The sequence below is a fragment of the Rhodotorula toruloides genome (genome assembly GCF_000320785.1).
Source record: "Rhodotorula toruloides NP11 unplaced genomic scaffold Scaffold17, whole genome shotgun sequence".
Taxonomy (NCBI): domain Eukaryota; kingdom Fungi; phylum Basidiomycota; class Microbotryomycetes; order Sporidiobolales; family Sporidiobolaceae; genus Rhodotorula; species Rhodotorula toruloides.
In genome coordinates, this window is record NW_015622977.1 from 270492 (window position 1) to 285437 (window position 14946).

Genomic DNA, 14946 nt, shown 5'->3' on the forward strand with positions numbered 1-14946 from the left:
CGCTATCATTGGCTAGAAACCGCTCGTCTAGCTCGCACTCGCTTGTCGCACTGCTTGACGCTGCCTGCTGCCCTTCGCAACTGTCCCCGGTCTGTGGCCACCCCGCCAACTCCTCATCACTTCTCGCTCGCCTCGACCGCTCACCCCCCAGTGTCAGCCCCTGCGACCGCTTCGTGACCGGCCATGTCGACGCAGGAACTCTCGAAATGTTGCGTGTGCGGCCAAGTCGCTACCAAGCGTTGCGAGCCGTGCGGAGCGCGCGACGTCGACCTCTTCTTCTGCTCGCCGGAACACCAGAAGCTTGTGCGTCTATCTGCGCAGACTTGAACCCTTTGAAGTTCTGCTGACGTTCACTTTCTCGCCCCTACAGGTCTGGGACGCCCACAAGCAGGTCTGCGGCGACAAGGCCAACCCTTTCACCTCCCCTCCTCTCTCGGCGAAGGAAGCTGCTCTCGCCAAGGCGCTTGCTGATCTCGAGTACAAGTTCGACTTGAGCGCTCCCGGAACGCCCGCGCACTTTGCGACCGAGGGCAGCGGCGTCACGCTCGCGACGCACATGGAGACGCTTCACCGGCTTCCGCCTGGCTCATTCGTCAAGGTGAGGACACGGGCAATTGCCATACTCCGACGCAAGAGCTGCAGAAAGAGCGTACTGACCAGCTACACGATGTTGCAGTCGCTTATCGCGTACTACCAGAAGGCCCACCCCGAGTTCGCCGCTTACGAAGATTTCCTCAGCTCTCTCCGCCCAACCCTCCTCGACGCGATGTATTCCCATGCCGTCAAGCCTGCCGAAGCCCGTGCCGTCGTCAAGCGTGGCCTTGAGGCTTCGGAGATACTCTACGTCGACCGTATGAGGGAGACTGTTCGTTTCGAGCTCGAGGAGGACGTGCCGCCGCTCGTCATCACGCACATGCGCCATCATGCGCTCATTGTGGCTTCGCTGATGAAGCAATTCCTCACATTCCTGAACCGCAGCCGCAGCTCAAGAACTTTGTCCTCGCCGCCTTTGTCCGCATGCTCGACCCAGTCATTCCCTACTTGATTTTCGAGTCGCCATACGACTTCAATCACTTCATTGGCGCCATTGCCAAGGAGGTCACGGTCATCAACTCTCGCTCGGTCATGATGGAATACTCGACTTTGACTCGCAAGATTACCGCCTTCCGCGAGGGAACCGTCGCACAGCCCGAATACGAGTGAAACTCGCTGTCCTGCCTCTCTCTTTGAGCCAGGTACTGCGCTCGAAAGTCGGCACAACGCTTGAAACGAGTAAACACAAGTTCGTTCTGTCTTCGCGGGAGAACGGGCAAGATCTGCTCATCATCGCAAGTCCGCGACGCTCAGACAGGGTTCTCACGACTTGCGAGTAAAATGAAAGCATTCGCAGAGTAACGCAGCGCACTGCGACGAAAAGGACGACACCGCGTTCTTCGCACACACCTCTCCCCTCCACCTCTCGCTTCGGCTTGCTTCAACCGCTGAGAATGCCCGCTCCCGTACCCGAGCACGTCTTGAGGTCGTTTCCGAAAGATCTCGAGACTGTCGAGTACAACCCTGCGCCAGACGTGCGCCCCTCGAGCTACATCACTGCGAAGTTCGGGCCTCAGCTGTCTCTCGCTGAGCTGCATCGTGGACGCTCGTCGCTGAACCTTCCGATCGATGGACTGACGAGCTGGCCGTCTGCAACGAACCGACCACGAAACGATGCCAGGCGTGCGCAAAGAGCGGGATCGACCTCTTCTTCTGCTCGCCGGAACACCAGAAGCTCGTACGCTCGCCTTTCCCGTTGCTCAAGTGGAGAGAGCTGACAGTCCACAAGTCGCGCAGGTCTGGAAGCACCACAAGCAGGTGTGCGGTCCCAACGCTCAACCTCTTCGTTACCCGATGCTCTCCGACGACGAGATTGCCGACCTCCTTGCGCATGCCGACGTGCGTCTCGTCACGATGAGCATGGTCAAGAAGGACTCAGGCGAGACGAAGGCAGTCGACAGCCTCCTCGCCCAACCATCGCACACTCTTGCTGCAGGAATTGAAGCGACTTGGACAGAAGGCATGTCGTTCAAGGCGCGTACTAGTTCGCTCACTAGGCGACAGTCAAGACCGGCTCTTGCTGATCTGACAGCTCGTACGCAGGACTTCGTTCAAGCGTTCAAGTCTCCGCCCGATTTTCTCTCGGCTCAGCAGCAACAAGCCGCTGTTCAGCTTCTGCGCGGCTCCTTGAAGACGGCGAAGGAGACGCTCAACGGAGGCTTTGAAGTCCCTTTCACGCAACTTACCTTCTGGACGCATGTCGATCGCTTCAACGACATCGCTCTGCAGCACTGGATACGCATGTCGGGCATCAAAGTCGCTTTCGACCCAAAGACGCCCGAGTGGTGGTCCTGCTGCCACCACGCCATCGCCTTCCTTTCGCTCGTCTGGCAGAGGGCGGAGAAGGGCGTCAACGCAGTCCCTGTCGAGCTGATCCACCGTTCCTGCGAGGCTTACCTTGACTCGATTGCCGCTCTCTCGCCCTTCGTCGACGAGGAAGAGATCTCCAAGGTCATTGGCGACTTCCTCGCCGAGCTTCGCGTCGTTCTCTTGATCCAGTTCATCACGGTCGTCGTCGGGGCCAAGCACTTCATTCGTTGCCAGGGCTGAGATGAGGCGTGAATGGCGGTCAGGCGGGATGCTCTGTACGACGCGCTTGAAGTGCACAAAGACACGCTCGAGTTTGCGCACCCAGCTCCGAGAGAACGACCGGACCTGAAGACGGAGAAGGTCAACAGCAGGACAGTCAGGCTGTCACTCGGGAGCCTGACTCTCGCAACAGGATCATGGAGGTATGTCAATTGCTCTGTACGGCTACAAAGAAAGCTCGGCGAGGTGAGGACGCCCTCGCGCCGCGACTCGAGCGCATCTTCGCCTCGTCCCGCTCACTTTGCTTTGCTGCGGCTTGCTGTGAACCGCTGATCTGGCTCACTCTCGCTCTTCAGGCTGCTTTGTGACGCTTGCAACCCATCGCGACTGTCCCCGCGTCGCCCTCGCATCGCCAACTCCTCATCAGTTCCTCCACGCCTCAACCGCTCACCCGAAAGTATCAGCCCCTGCGACCGCTTCGTGACCAGCCATGTCGACGCAGAAGCCTTCGAAGTGCTGCGTGTGCGGCGAAGCAACCGACAAGCGTTGCGGACCATGCGGGAAGAACGGGATTGACCTCTTCTTCTGCTCGCCGGAACACCAGAAGCTTGTGCGTCCTGTCTTGTCGTTTTGTAACTCAAGCAATCTGACGAGCGCCGTCGCATGCAGGTCTGGAAGTACCACAAGCAGATTTGCGGACCGAACGCCAACCCTATCCGTCCTCCGGCGTTGTCGAACGACGAGGTGATCAAGCTCAGAGCAGTAGCTCGCCACAGCGTGCCGGTTAATCTCAATCTTCTGCCACCACATCTCCAACAGCTGGGACCGCAGTACGGTTTTGGGAGTTCCCCGGAAGTAGATGTCGCGACAGGGATTGAGCTCGCGGCCAAAACTCCTGCGGGCTCCTTCGAGTCGGCGAGTCATGGCTTCTGCGTCGGACACAGACAATCGCTCGCTGACGTCGCACTTCGGTCATGCAGATCGTCGTCCCGATGCTGCTCAGTCCCCCGCCGACGTTCACCAATACCCACCGCTACCTTTTGCTCTCCGAGTCGCGCCGCCTCTTCCTCGCCCACGTCGAGGGGTTCGTCAGGCAGAATTTCATCGAGCGTCGCCGAATACAGCATCTGGGCGCAGGTCGCACGCTTTCAGCTGAACTCGTTTGCTCGCGACCTGAACATGGCGATGGACATCACGCCTTACATGGACCTCGCAAGCCGCATGGCACACGTTCTGCTCATAATGATCGCCCTTGTGCGTCTCAGGACCACCGAGCCCGCTGCCATCCCCCTCGCCTGGGTTAAGCGCGCCTTCGAGCGCTTCGCCGACCTCGTCGCCGACATCAAGCCTTTCCAAAACGCACAAGATGCGGCCGAGGCTATGTCGTGGTATCTTCACCATGTTTCGCTGCTCACGCGCCAGCCCTGTCGTGTTGAGCGCGAGTCGGGCACGAACAAACTCGTCTTCCGCTTCGCCGACTGAGGATCGTCTCCTTCGCCTCTCGTCTCTTCGCGTCTATCTCGATTTGCAATGCATCCTTGTCGCCAACCGTCGAATCGTACCACGAGAGACGGGACGAGCGAGCAGAGTACAAGTCCTCGGTCTGACCTTCGCAAACTTGCAACTCTCAAGCGAGTCTCGTCCAGCCAGGTCAAATCACGCTGCGATAGATCACGAGTCAAATCTAATGCCTACGACAATGGATAACTAGCAGAGCCCGAACGCAAGAAGAAGGACAACAACCACTGAACTAGACGATTCCCTCCTCCTCCCTCCCTCCCTCAATCCGCACGACTTCCCTCGCCCAGCCCTCCTCGTCTTCATCCTCGTCCGAGCCCGGTGGAGCACTAGCCATTGCCAACGCCTCCCGCGCACCGCTTTGTCCGCTGCCCGCAAGGTAGAGCGGTAACGCATCGTCCTCGCCCTCTTCCGCTGCGGCATACGAGTCCGCCAGCGCCGCCTTCTCTGTCGACGACGACGAAGGCGGGAGAAAGGGCGAGTTGAGCGGAGTCGAGGCGGTCGAGGTGGAGGAGAGGAGCGGGATGGAACTGCCTGACCTGGCGCCGAGCGAGGGTTGGTGGACTCTTTGCGGCGGAGCAGGGAGGAGCGTCGAAGATGAGGACGCGACGGGTGTCAAGTCGCCCTCGAAGGGGGATGCACCGACTTCAGCGAGGTCGTACCGCTCGAATCCGTCCGCATCGACTTCCGGATCCTCGTCCTCCTCGGGCGTCGGCGCGCTCGGCTCAGGCAAGGCACCCGACGGACCAGCCACCGCGCCTGCTCCCTCGTCGACGAGCACGACGTCCCTCTGAGCCCGTAAGCGCGCCAAGACGGCCTTGTCGTCTGTCGCAACATGGGCTGTGAAGAGCGACCGGTCGACGGGTAGGTCGTCCTCATCGGGTACTGTCGAGGCGGGCGCCGATTCGGGCGGAGCAGCCAGGGCGGTGGCGGAAGTCGACGACTCGCCAGCGACGAAAGGCATCCGACCTTTCTCACCAGGCCAATACCACTCTCCCTCGTCCTCCTCTCTCGCCCCTCCGCTCCTCTCTCTTTCCCTCCTCCCAAACACGCGCCGAACTCGTCCGTGCTGACCCACCCCAGCACCCGCATCGCCCGCTCCAAACCGCCTCGTCGCTTGGACAGTCGAGCCGGAAGGTCTGTACGCTGGTGGACCAGGCGCGGGGAGCGAGTCGTCTGAGACGATGAGGGAGCGGTAGAAGGCTGAGGTGGAGGGGTCTGTCGTTGCTGGACTTGCGGTCGGGGTGGGCGGAGAAGAGGGGATGGGAGGTTGAGGTTGTAGCGTGCGGGAGAGGGCGGGTGTGAGTGCGTGCGAGAGACTGGGCGAAGGCGGGGCGGATGTGCCGGGCAGGGGAAGGTGCGCAGGGAGGGTGGCGTCGTCGGCGGGAGTGAAGAGGATGGTAGGCTGATCGGCGCCGGCGGACGACGCTGGGAGCCGCCTCGACGACCCTGAGTCGCGCGACGAGACTCGACTCAGTGCGGACGCGGTGAGCGACACCGCAGACTGGGCGTTGACGTCCCGCGAGAAGACGGTCGTCGTTCCCACCCCGCCGCTGCGTCTCGCCGCGCTACCTGCCGAGTCCTGCCGACGCAGACGAGCCGCCACTCGCGCTGTGAGGGTATCGTTGACGATAGACGAGGTGGTCGACGATGTGCCGGTGCGGGTGAGCGCCGTCCCCTCGTCGTCTTCGTCGTCGTCGCCACCGCCAGCCGCTCGTCTCCGTCGTCGCCGAGGTCGGACGCGATCGCCCGCTGCGAAGCCCGTCGTGCGCACGATGCGCCGGCGAGCCGATGCGGGTGGCGCCTCCTCGCCGCCGTCGTCCTCCCGCTCGCCGCCCTCCTGCCGAGCCTTCTTCTTCCCCTTGTTCCGCCTCCGCAACCCATCCTCGACGCGCCCGACAACGCCCCTCCAGCCCTTCTCCCTCTCCCTCGTCTGCGGCTGCTTCTCCTCCTCCACCGGCTCGCCCTCCCCTCCGCCAGCGCCCTCCTTCCTCGCCCTCCTCCTCTCCCTCCTCTTCTCCCTCCTCCTCTTCTTCCTCCGTCTCACAACCACACTAATGACGATACTCGCGACCACAATCACGGCGACGAGAACACTCATGGCGATGATTATCGGCACGGCGTAGTAGTTTGTTTCGCGCTCTTGGGGAGTCCAGCCTGGGGGGATTCTGGCGGAGTAGCGCGCGCGGAAGGGGAGAGTTGGGGTTGAGGAGGGGGTGGAGGTCGCGGTTGGTGAAGGAGTGGCGGAGGCGGAGGCGGCGGAGAGGGCGGAAGAGGATGTCGTCGAGGCTACGGCATCGCCCATAGCCGTCGCAGGCGCATACTGCAGCTCTGCATCCCCGTCTCCATCCGTCACGTGCCCCTCTTCGTCCTCGCCCTCGACAGCGGGCGTCGAGGTCGGCTTCAACCCCCACCTCGTCCAGCCATAGTCCTCGACCCAGTCTCCATCCGACCAACTCAGCATCGGCACGATGCGTCGGCGGAGTGTAGGCCGAGGTCGTGGCGTCGGAGTCGTAGTTGGCGAGGTGGGACGAGAATCGAAGGTCGAGGCGGGACGAGAGGAGAGCAGCGAGGGCGCCGTCTCGAGCGGTAGCGGGCCCGCCTGTGCGCCGGTCGGCGCGCAAAGCAGTCCCAGTGTCCCGAGAGCCATCATGAGTGCCCCGCCGGCCCGCCTCGACCGCTTCGTCGCCCGCTTCGAACCTCCGAACCCGTCGCTGGTTCCATCGTCGTCGAGTTCAGCACTCGCGCTCCTCACGCGCCCTCCGCACGCCGCGCAACGTCTCGAGCGCCGTATCACTGTCTCCTGAGCACGCCCACCCTCGTCCCGCTCCTCCTCGCGAGTGTCCCAGTGCGAAGGGGTGCGACGATCAATCCGAGGCGAGTGGCCTGTCGCGGTGGCAGTCTCGCTGCCGCTGGTCGAGTGGGTGGTGCGTGGGCGGTCTAGCTGTGTGAGTTGGCTGTGAGTGGGCGCATGCATGCCCGGGCCCTTGCGCCGTGAGAGGGAGAGCGATTGCGCGAGGTCGAGGGGGAGCGAGGTCGGTCGTTTCGAGTGCTGCAAACGCAGGCGGGTCAGTGTGCGCTGTGTGAGTGTACTGGAGTACAGTGTGTGCTCACTGTGTGGCTGGATAACCCTGTGCGAGCCAGGCGTGGTGGGTGTGAGCCAGCCCAACCCGCTCGTCGCTCTCCCGCTCGCTCTCAAAGGCTATTTCCGGACACGCATACAACCATCCAGCCCATTCTAATGGGACAATAGCACAACTCATCATTAGCACACACTACTACTCCTCGTCGTCCTCGTCCTCCTGGGCCTGCACCGCAACAGGCTCGACTCCCTCGCTGGCCTCCGCCTCCGCCTCCCTCTCCTTCTCCTGCTCGAGCAGCGCCTGCTTGCGCTTCCACTCGGCCGCGAGTTGGAGGAACTTGAGCGACGCCGCACTCTGCGCTTGCTCGTCGTCCGCAAAGATCCTGTGCGCGCGGGGGAAGAGGGTTAGCGAGAGGGTTCTGAGGGAGATCTGTGAGCGGCCGGGCAGAACGTACATGTCGTAGTCTGCGGGAGCGAGAGCAGACGGAAAGCAAGCGAGTCAGCAACCACACCAGCGATGAGAAGCGGGAGGATCGCGAATACGTACACTCCTCCATCATGCCCGAGTCGCCCTCGACCTTGCGCATCTTCTTGACGACGCGGGGCATCATTCCCTCGACCTTTGCGAGACTCTGCTTGTCCCCGTGCGCCTGCTCGAGCGCCTTCCACGCCTCGAGGAGCACGACGCGCTGCCATTCGCCGAAGAATCAGCGAATGCGGACGAGAGAGTGAGGGAGAGGCGCGACGCACCTCCTCCTTGAGACTCTTTTGCTTGAGGTCTGCGTACCCGCGCTCAAAGACCTTCCTCGCGCGCTCGAGCCCAGCCTGCTTAGCCGCCTCGACCGCCTCCTGGTCCACCTCCACCGGCTCCTTCTCCTTCTCCCCATCCTCCTCCTCATCCTCCTCGTCATTCTCGCCCGAAAGCGCCGCAGCCTCCGCCAGTCCCACATTCGCCTCAAACTGCGCAAACGACACCCAAACCTTGACATGACTCGTCCTCCTCAACAACCTCTCGTACAGCCCGCGCGCGCGTTCGTACTCCTCCTCGTCGTACTCGAAATCGATCCAGGACTTCCACACGAGCTCGGGCATGTCGAGTGTCGGTTGGGCGATCGCGAGCTCGTAGATTGCTCGGACGCGGTCGTGGTCTTGGAGCAGGGACTCGAGCTCGGTGAACTTGATCCAGGCCGTCGCGTTCGAGGGGTCGTACTGCGTTCGAGGTGCAATTAGTAGGCGAGGTGAATGCGAGGCAAGCGGTTTGGGAACGCACCTCGAGCCACTTCTGGTAGAGTATCCGGCACCGATCAAACTCGCGCAGCCTCAGCTCGAGCTCGATGTACTCCTTGAAGAGCTGCGAACCCCTCGCACGTCAGCACTCAAGCCGGGTCGATGCGCTCGGCAAGCGCCGCGAGACTGCACAAGAACCGTTCGCAACGCACCTTCTCCTTCGGACACATCCCAATCGCCATCCCCATAACCTTCCTCGCCGCGTCCAACTCCTGCTGCCTGATCTCAAACTCGGCAAACTGGATCCAGACCTTGGCGAACGTGAACTTTTTGTGCGGGACGAGCTTGAGACAGGCGCGGTAGATCTCGCGCGCGCGTTGGATGTCCTGCCGTGCTGGGCGTCAGTGGAGGAAGGCGAGGGGATGGGAGAAGAAGAGGTGGGACGCACCTTGGTCTCGAGTTCCTCGAACAAGGCGTAGTTGAGCCAGAGGAAGATGTACCTCCTCCAGTGCCGCTTCTCCTCACTCGGCGGAACCTGCGCCACCGCGCGCTCATACACCTCCCTGACACGCTTGAGCGCATCCTCGCTCGCGCTATCACCGCGATACGCGTCCTCCTCGAGCCGGGCATAGTCGAACCAGACGTCGTAGTTGCGCGCCTCGTGCGTCAACTCTTCTTCGTACTGCAGCCGGCGCTTGCCGAGGACCGTCACTTCGATGCCAGAGCGCGTGCCGTGTTGTTTCTCAAAGTTGGAGTAGGCGGCGTAGAGCTGAGTCGAGCGGGAGCGCGGGAGACGGTCGAGGGCGAACTGCGCGCAGTCAACCCGATTAGTGCGCGAATCGAAAGTCGACGAGGCAAGTAGACGAACCTTGTAGATCACGCGCGCGCGGTCGTACTCCTTGTGGCGAACCTCCATCTTGGCGAACGCCGAGTACAGCGACTGGGACTTGTCGATGCCCTCCTCGTCCTGGCCGTAGAACTCGAAGCCCATCTGGTAGATCTCGCGGGCGCGGTCTGCTCAAAGAGGCGAGTCAGCGCAAGGTCTTTGTTACCAGCGGAAGACGGGAAGGCAACCCACCGACGTTGCCGCGCTCCTCCTCAAACTTGGCCCACTTGACGAAGTTCTTGGGCTCCGGGTGGCAGTTAATCATGCGCTCGTAGATCTTGCTCGCGCGATCAAGCTCGCTGTACCGCACCTCCATCTTGATGTACGCGCTCCACGCCTTCTCGTCCGGCTCCCATGCCATCCACCGCTCGAAGACTTGTCGCGCACCAGCGACGTTGCCGAGTAGCTCCTCGAGGAAGACGTATTTGTACCAGATTTGGTCAATGCGAGGGAGGAGCGTGACGGCGCGATCGAAGAGGTTGCGGGCGTGGGCGATGTTGCGCGCTTTCAGTTCCTAAAGAAGGGCACGAGAGGCGTCAGTAACGCCGCTCTGGCGCGATCAGGAAATCCGCGAACGCACCATCTCCGTGTAAGCGAGCCACAACCGGATGCTGGCGGGTTCGACATCGAGAGCGCGCTCGAAGACGGATCGGGACCTGTGGCGAGCGAACGTGAGTCAGCTCGTCGCCTCATACGACTGGTGAGATGTGCGCGCACCTCGGGAACTCGTTCTGGCTCGCCTCCCAGTTCGCATACTTGATCCACGCCTGGATCTGGAGCGGGAAATGTGTGTGAGTCGCGAGTCGATTCAACGCTATTCGCGCCCCGCTCTCAAATGAGGAGGATACGCACGTTGCTCCGTGTCCGCCGGATGACCTCCTCAAACTCTTGCCGCTTCCTCGCCCGGTACTCGTGCAACTCCTCGAAGTCCTCGATGCGCTGCTTCGGCTTCGGCGCGGCCTTCTCCTGGAAGTCAGCAGCTTCGCGGAGGAGTTGCTCGGCCGTGATCTGTCGGAGCGAGAGGCGAGAGCGACCAAGGATGCAAGGATGAGAGGTCAGTCGGGGTGCGGCAAAGGCGCGTCGAGGCAAGCACGCACCTGGACAGCGGCCGGAGCCCTGTTCTTGACCCTTCCTGCACCCTCTCGAGACATCTTGCGCCTTGTTCGTCGAGTGTTGACGGGTCGAGGTGAGTGGGGTCGACGGAGGGAGATGAGAAGCGAGAGAGGGAGAACGGGAGTCGCCGGGGCTTTGAGGGGCGGTAGGCTGGGATACTAGCAGTAGCTTGAGCCTGCAGCAGCCTCAGACCAAGCGGCGAGCGTGTCGTGATGGAGTTTGACCTCGTCCTCCTCGTCGAAGGAGGGTTGGCGACCTACCACACGCTCAGTTGCTCTGGACAGCGCTTGCTGCACCTGAACATCCCTGTGCCACTGCTTGCTGCCAGGACCGGCGCCCCAACCGCCCACCTGCCGTCCTCTCGCACTTCTTTGCCGCTCGCGACCCTCCCTCAGCGCAAAGGAGACGAGCTGCAGGATCTTCTTCTCCGTGCGCATTTTGCGATGCACCGCCCGATCCTTCGAGCGGTCCTCCCCGTCCCGCGATCTGTCCCCGTCGCTCGCACACGTCCCACCCGTCTCTACTCGTCGGCTTCTGACATTCGAGCAGTTCACGGTGGTGCGCTTCCTCCTTCCTCGCCTCCTGACAAGCAACGGCGTGCTGATGCGTACGCGGATTCTACAGACTTCCCTGCCTGGCCGCTGCCTGGCGAAGGGCCGGAGGAAGTGAGCTGCATGTCAACCGGTGCCGTTCAGCAAAGTCTTACCACCTCCATGACCCGCAGGAGGAGCCGTACAACCCCTCCGATCCCGTCAAGAGACTACCTCGAAAATATCGCCCCTTTAGCCCACCTTGGCTCGTCCCGCCGCCGCCTCTCTCCTTCGATCCCGGTTCCGACCTCATCGCGCTAGGCATCCCGAAGACGTCGGCGGAAGAAGCAGAGGTCGAAGCGTACAGGGCATGGCGGACGAAGGAGGACCGGGCACGAGCGAAGAAGGCAACGGAAGGGATGCATCGGTGGAGGCGGCCAGCTGGGCCAGGCATTCACCGCGAGCCGGATCCTGTGCAGGAAGCGCCCAAAGTAAAGCTCACGTCTCGAGAACAACGATCGGTCAAACGGACAGGGAAACCCGGGGTCAAAAAGTTGCACAAGCGTGTGCTCATTATGACTGCAGATCAGCCGCAAAGCTCTGCAACGTGATGGTCGTATCCCGTTCGCGCGCCACCTTAGCATCTCGAGGTTGAGGCTGCTCGTCAGCCCGCAGCTGCTCGAGGAGGACATGTCGCTCCGCTGACAGCCGGGCGTAAGCAAGCCGGTGGAAGGCGTTGAGTGTCGAGACGAGTTTCGCGCCCGTCTGCGCAGCGATAGGAGATCAGCTGCGCTACCTCACAGAACTCGAGGGAAGGCGCACCGGATGAGCGCTGAGCTGATCGAACAGGTCGAGCGTGTGATGGCGAACCTCGGCAGACGCGTGGAAGAAGCCGAAAGCGAGTGGCAACAGCCCGCCAAAGTGGGAGGGCAGGTGTGCGAGCAGCTGCGGAACCGACTGTCAGTCAGGCGCCTCGTCGAAGGCGAGTAGTAGCACGCACGGCAACGGCTTGCTCGTCTGTACGAACGCATTGAGCCAGAGTCTGGAAGATCAAGACTGCCTCTGCCGAACTGACGTGTCGGGATTGTCGCAGGCGGCCGATCTGGTGCATGAGGTCGAAACCGGGCATCGAAGTTTCCCGCAGGTGCTGGCGGAAAGACTGCGTCGACAGAGTCTGCTTCTGTCGCCAGGAAAGCGTGACGGCAAGCGCACCTGCTGATAGAGCTTGTAGCTCTGTGTCTTCATCCAGCCATCTATCCGCGCCGCATTGCTCGCCAGCTCTCTTTGACCTGCCGCTTCGTCGGAGAAGACCACGCCACTGCCAAGACTCGACTGCGCGCCGTACCCACTGGCAGCGCCCGAGGCGAACGCGCTGCAGGGATAGCCGATTGAGGTGGTCGAAGTCGTCTCCTCCTCGTAGCGCGAGGCGAGGCGAACGAAGCGGTAGACGTAGTCGGTGAAGCGCGCGCGGATGACCGACTCGCCGTAATGAGACTGGATGGCGTTCATGATCTGCGCGATGGCAGTTAGCGGCGGCCCGGCTGCGTCGAAAGGACAAGCGGCGGAACGCACCTCGTCCATAAAAATGCCGTCCAGCGACTCCTTGCCGTCGACCGCGCGACCGCCGGCGCCGCCCTGGTTCGCCGGTCCGCTCAGCATGCCCAGCTCGTCCACCCCGTCTCGCGCTCCAGCACCGCCATTCGCACTCGCCCAGCTGGCAAAGTCGCTCGCCCGACCAATCGTGTTCCGCGAGCCGTTCATCTGCGAGCCAGTCGCAGCCGTCGCAGCCGGCTTGAGCTCTTTCGAGACGACCACCTTGCCCGTCTCCAGGTTGCAGAAGACGTCCCACCACGATGGGCGGTCGGCGAAGGCGGGGTTGCACACACCGGCAATGAAGCCTGGGCTGTTCGTTGAAGAAACCCATCAGCTCGTGATCGCTCACAGCACAGGCAGAGGATGGCTTTCCGATAAGGCGACGAGCGAACGTACACATTCTGCAAGTTGTCGAGGTTCGACAAGTTCGTGTAGGGAAACGCCCGTTCCTCGAAGCCCTGCAGGATTGCTCCGCTCCCGCTCGCCAGCGCACAAGCAGCGAGTACGAGCTCGGCGACACGTCCTGCCGGCTGTTGATGACCGAGAAAGACGACTCGGTGGCCCGTGAGGATGGCGTTGAGAAGGACGATGAGCGCCGGCGTGCTGGGACCGGAGGTGTGGAGTTGCGGGAGGATGGGACCGGGTGCAAGCGAAGTCGGACCTGAGAAGGTCTGTACGAGCTTGATGAGCGAGTACTGCAGGGCGAGAGTACCATTTCGAGGACGAGCGTAAGCAAGCGCAACAGGCGGCGGGATGGCGTGCGAAATGCAACGCACATCGCCAATCTCGCTGGGGAATGTCGCGACGGGAATCTTGACAGGTATGCTGATGCCGTTGTAGACGACCTTGGTCTCGAAGAAGTGCGTGTCCTTCGGCCGAGCACCTGCGCCTCCGGCTCGGTGCGACATCGTTGGCGACGCTTGAGACCGCGAGGACGACTCGGCGCTCTTGGTGGTCGCCGCACCGCTGCTTTGTCGGTTTGGAAGCGGGGGAGGAGGAACGGCGGAAGCGTAGCTGTGGCTCCATCCGCTGCGGCCGTCGTCCATGCTGCTGATCGTATTTGCGCGAGAACTCCGGCCGCCGTGCAGAGACAGGTCGTCCCGCGAAGCGGCTGCCGATGTGCCGATGCTTGGGCTGTGCGCGCTGTCGAGAGATGCGGAGGCGAGACTGTCGGATGAGGGGATGCCCCGAAGCTGTCCGCCGCCATCGGTCGAAGCAGGCCGACTCGACGACAAGACCTCCTCGTCATGACCAGGCACTGCGTCGGTCGGTGCGGAGCCTCTATTCCCAGATGCAGTGCGCCTCTTCGAGGATCGCACTCCGCCTGACTCGTCGGCGAGATCTGCGGACGCCGCTGCTGCGGCCGCGACGAACTTCTCCTCGAAGAGGTCCTTGCGCTCCGAACTCCGCAGAACGAGTCGTTCGTCACGAGTGAGGGACGGCAAGCCCGAAGTGTCCATCGAGTTGAGCGAGTCGTAGAGATTGGAAAGGACGGAAAGGGAGGGATTGTTGAAGTAGTCTTCCAATGCGAAAAGCAGGGCAGGCTGGACGGCAACAAAGTCAGCTCCTTGCCCCGCCTTAATCCAGGAGGACGCACCTTGAAGATCTGGATGTACGGGTTGCGGGTGACGACGGCGAGTGCCTTGACGAGCGCGCCCCTGGTCGAAGCGAGCGGATATGAGCGACGTCCTGCACCTCACCGGACGAAGCAAACACACCTCCTGACACTGGCATCCTTCTTCGTCCTGACCAGGCTCATCACGTAGAGCAGCCCATTGTCTTCCTCTCCCGCTCCGAGGTCCGCTTCGTCGCCCTCGACAGCCTTCCCCTTTCCCTTCAAGTCCGCCCGCGTCTTGGCGAGAAGGGCTCTGTCGATAGTGAGCGGAGGAATCTGGCCGAGGTAGAAGACGGTCCAGTCTTCCGGACGGTCGTGGGCGCCGTCGGGAAGCATGTGTTCCGCCAACAAACTGTGAGAGGCGTGGCGCCGGTCAGCTCAGGTAACGAATGCGGGAGAAGGGACCGCAACGCACTGCTCGTCGGTCCCCGTCGGGCAAGGGTACTGGTGTCGAAGGACCGAGCCCTGGTCAATGTCGAACTCGGCTAGGAGGACGTACTCGACGTGTGCGCCGGGGCGAGTCTGTCGGGGCGCTGCGAGGGAGGACATGGATGTCGATGCAGGCAAGCCTGCGCTCGGCGATGCCTGCATTATCGAGGTAAGGGTCGGAGAGCGAGGTGGGGAGGGACGGCTAGGGAAGTGCGAGAAGCAGCCTGGGCGCTAAGAGCGTGCTTGAGCAGGCACTAGACAGCTTCAGTCTGAGCAGGCGAGCCAGCCTGCGCGTATTCAGCGGGCAGCGAGGTCAGCGTCGCGTCTCAAG

General features: G+C 62.2%; 7 protein-coding genes across 7 annotated transcripts; 4 read left to right on the forward strand and 3 right to left on the reverse strand.

The window, feature by feature from the left end:
* Window positions 1-183: 183 nt before the first annotated feature.
* On the forward strand, window positions 184-1203 carry RHTO_02246 (zinc finger, MYND-type domain containing protein; the record flags this gene model as incomplete). Its single annotated transcript, XM_016415923.1, has 4 exons — window positions 184-303; window positions 371-598; window positions 677-934; window positions 979-1203. 4 exons carry the CDS (start codon window positions 184-186, stop codon window positions 1201-1203), a joined length of 831 nt encoding a protein of 276 aa, XP_016272144.1.
* Window positions 1204-1487: 284 nt separating this feature from the next.
* RHTO_02247 (uncharacterized protein) lies at window positions 1488-2643 on the forward strand (the record flags this gene model as incomplete). The annotated part of the gene is made up of 4 exons (XM_016415924.1): window positions 1488-1568; window positions 1715-1771; window positions 1831-2077; window positions 2126-2643. The coding sequence occupies 4 exons, from the start codon at window positions 1488-1490 to the stop codon at window positions 2641-2643; spliced, it is 903 nt and encodes a 300-aa protein (XP_016272139.1).
* A 469-nt stretch (window positions 2644-3112) lies between these two features.
* Window positions 3113-4104, forward strand: RHTO_02248 (zinc finger, MYND-type protein; the record flags this gene model as incomplete). Its single annotated transcript, XM_016415925.1, has 4 exons — window positions 3113-3232; window positions 3292-3366; window positions 3603-3706; window positions 3747-4104. The coding sequence occupies 4 exons, from the start codon at window positions 3113-3115 to the stop codon at window positions 4102-4104; spliced, it is 657 nt and encodes a 218-aa protein (XP_016272109.1).
* Window positions 4105-4372: 268 nt separating this feature from the next.
* Window positions 4373-7117, reverse strand: RHTO_02249 (uncharacterized protein; the record flags this gene model as incomplete). The annotated part of the gene is made up of 1 exon (XM_016415926.1): window positions 4373-7117. One exon carries the CDS (start codon window positions 7115-7117, stop codon window positions 4373-4375), a length of 2745 nt encoding a protein of 914 aa, XP_016272021.1.
* Window positions 7118-7418: 301 nt separating this feature from the next.
* Window positions 7419-10486, reverse strand: RHTO_02250 (pre-mRNA-splicing factor CLF1; the record flags this gene model as incomplete). The annotated part of the gene is made up of 13 exons (XM_016415927.1): window positions 7419-7605; window positions 7678-7687; window positions 7770-7911; window positions 7973-8431; window positions 8493-8573; window positions 8662-8835; window positions 8898-9257; window positions 9318-9463; window positions 9528-9849; window positions 9916-9991; window positions 10053-10108; window positions 10188-10343; window positions 10433-10486. The coding sequence occupies 13 exons, from the start codon at window positions 10484-10486 to the stop codon at window positions 7419-7421; spliced, it is 2223 nt and encodes a 740-aa protein (XP_016272002.1).
* A 174-nt stretch (window positions 10487-10660) lies between these two features.
* RHTO_02251 (uncharacterized protein) lies at window positions 10661-11589 on the forward strand (the record flags this gene model as incomplete). The annotated part of the gene is made up of 3 exons (XM_016415928.1): window positions 10661-11006; window positions 11073-11113; window positions 11173-11589. 3 exons carry the CDS (start codon window positions 10661-10663, stop codon window positions 11587-11589), a joined length of 804 nt encoding a protein of 267 aa, XP_016272096.1.
* Window positions 11590-11615: 26 nt separating this feature from the next.
* On the reverse strand, window positions 11616-14777 carry RHTO_02252 (cell polarity protein, MesA; the record flags this gene model as incomplete). The annotated part of the gene is made up of 11 exons (XM_016415929.1): window positions 11616-11622; window positions 11685-11743; window positions 11801-11923; window positions 11979-12137; window positions 12191-12490; window positions 12551-12881; window positions 12968-13266; window positions 13348-14115; window positions 14169-14229; window positions 14290-14538; window positions 14602-14777. 11 exons carry the CDS (start codon window positions 14775-14777, stop codon window positions 11616-11618), a joined length of 2532 nt encoding a protein of 843 aa, XP_016272064.1.
* Window positions 14778-14946: the final 169 nt, after the last annotated feature.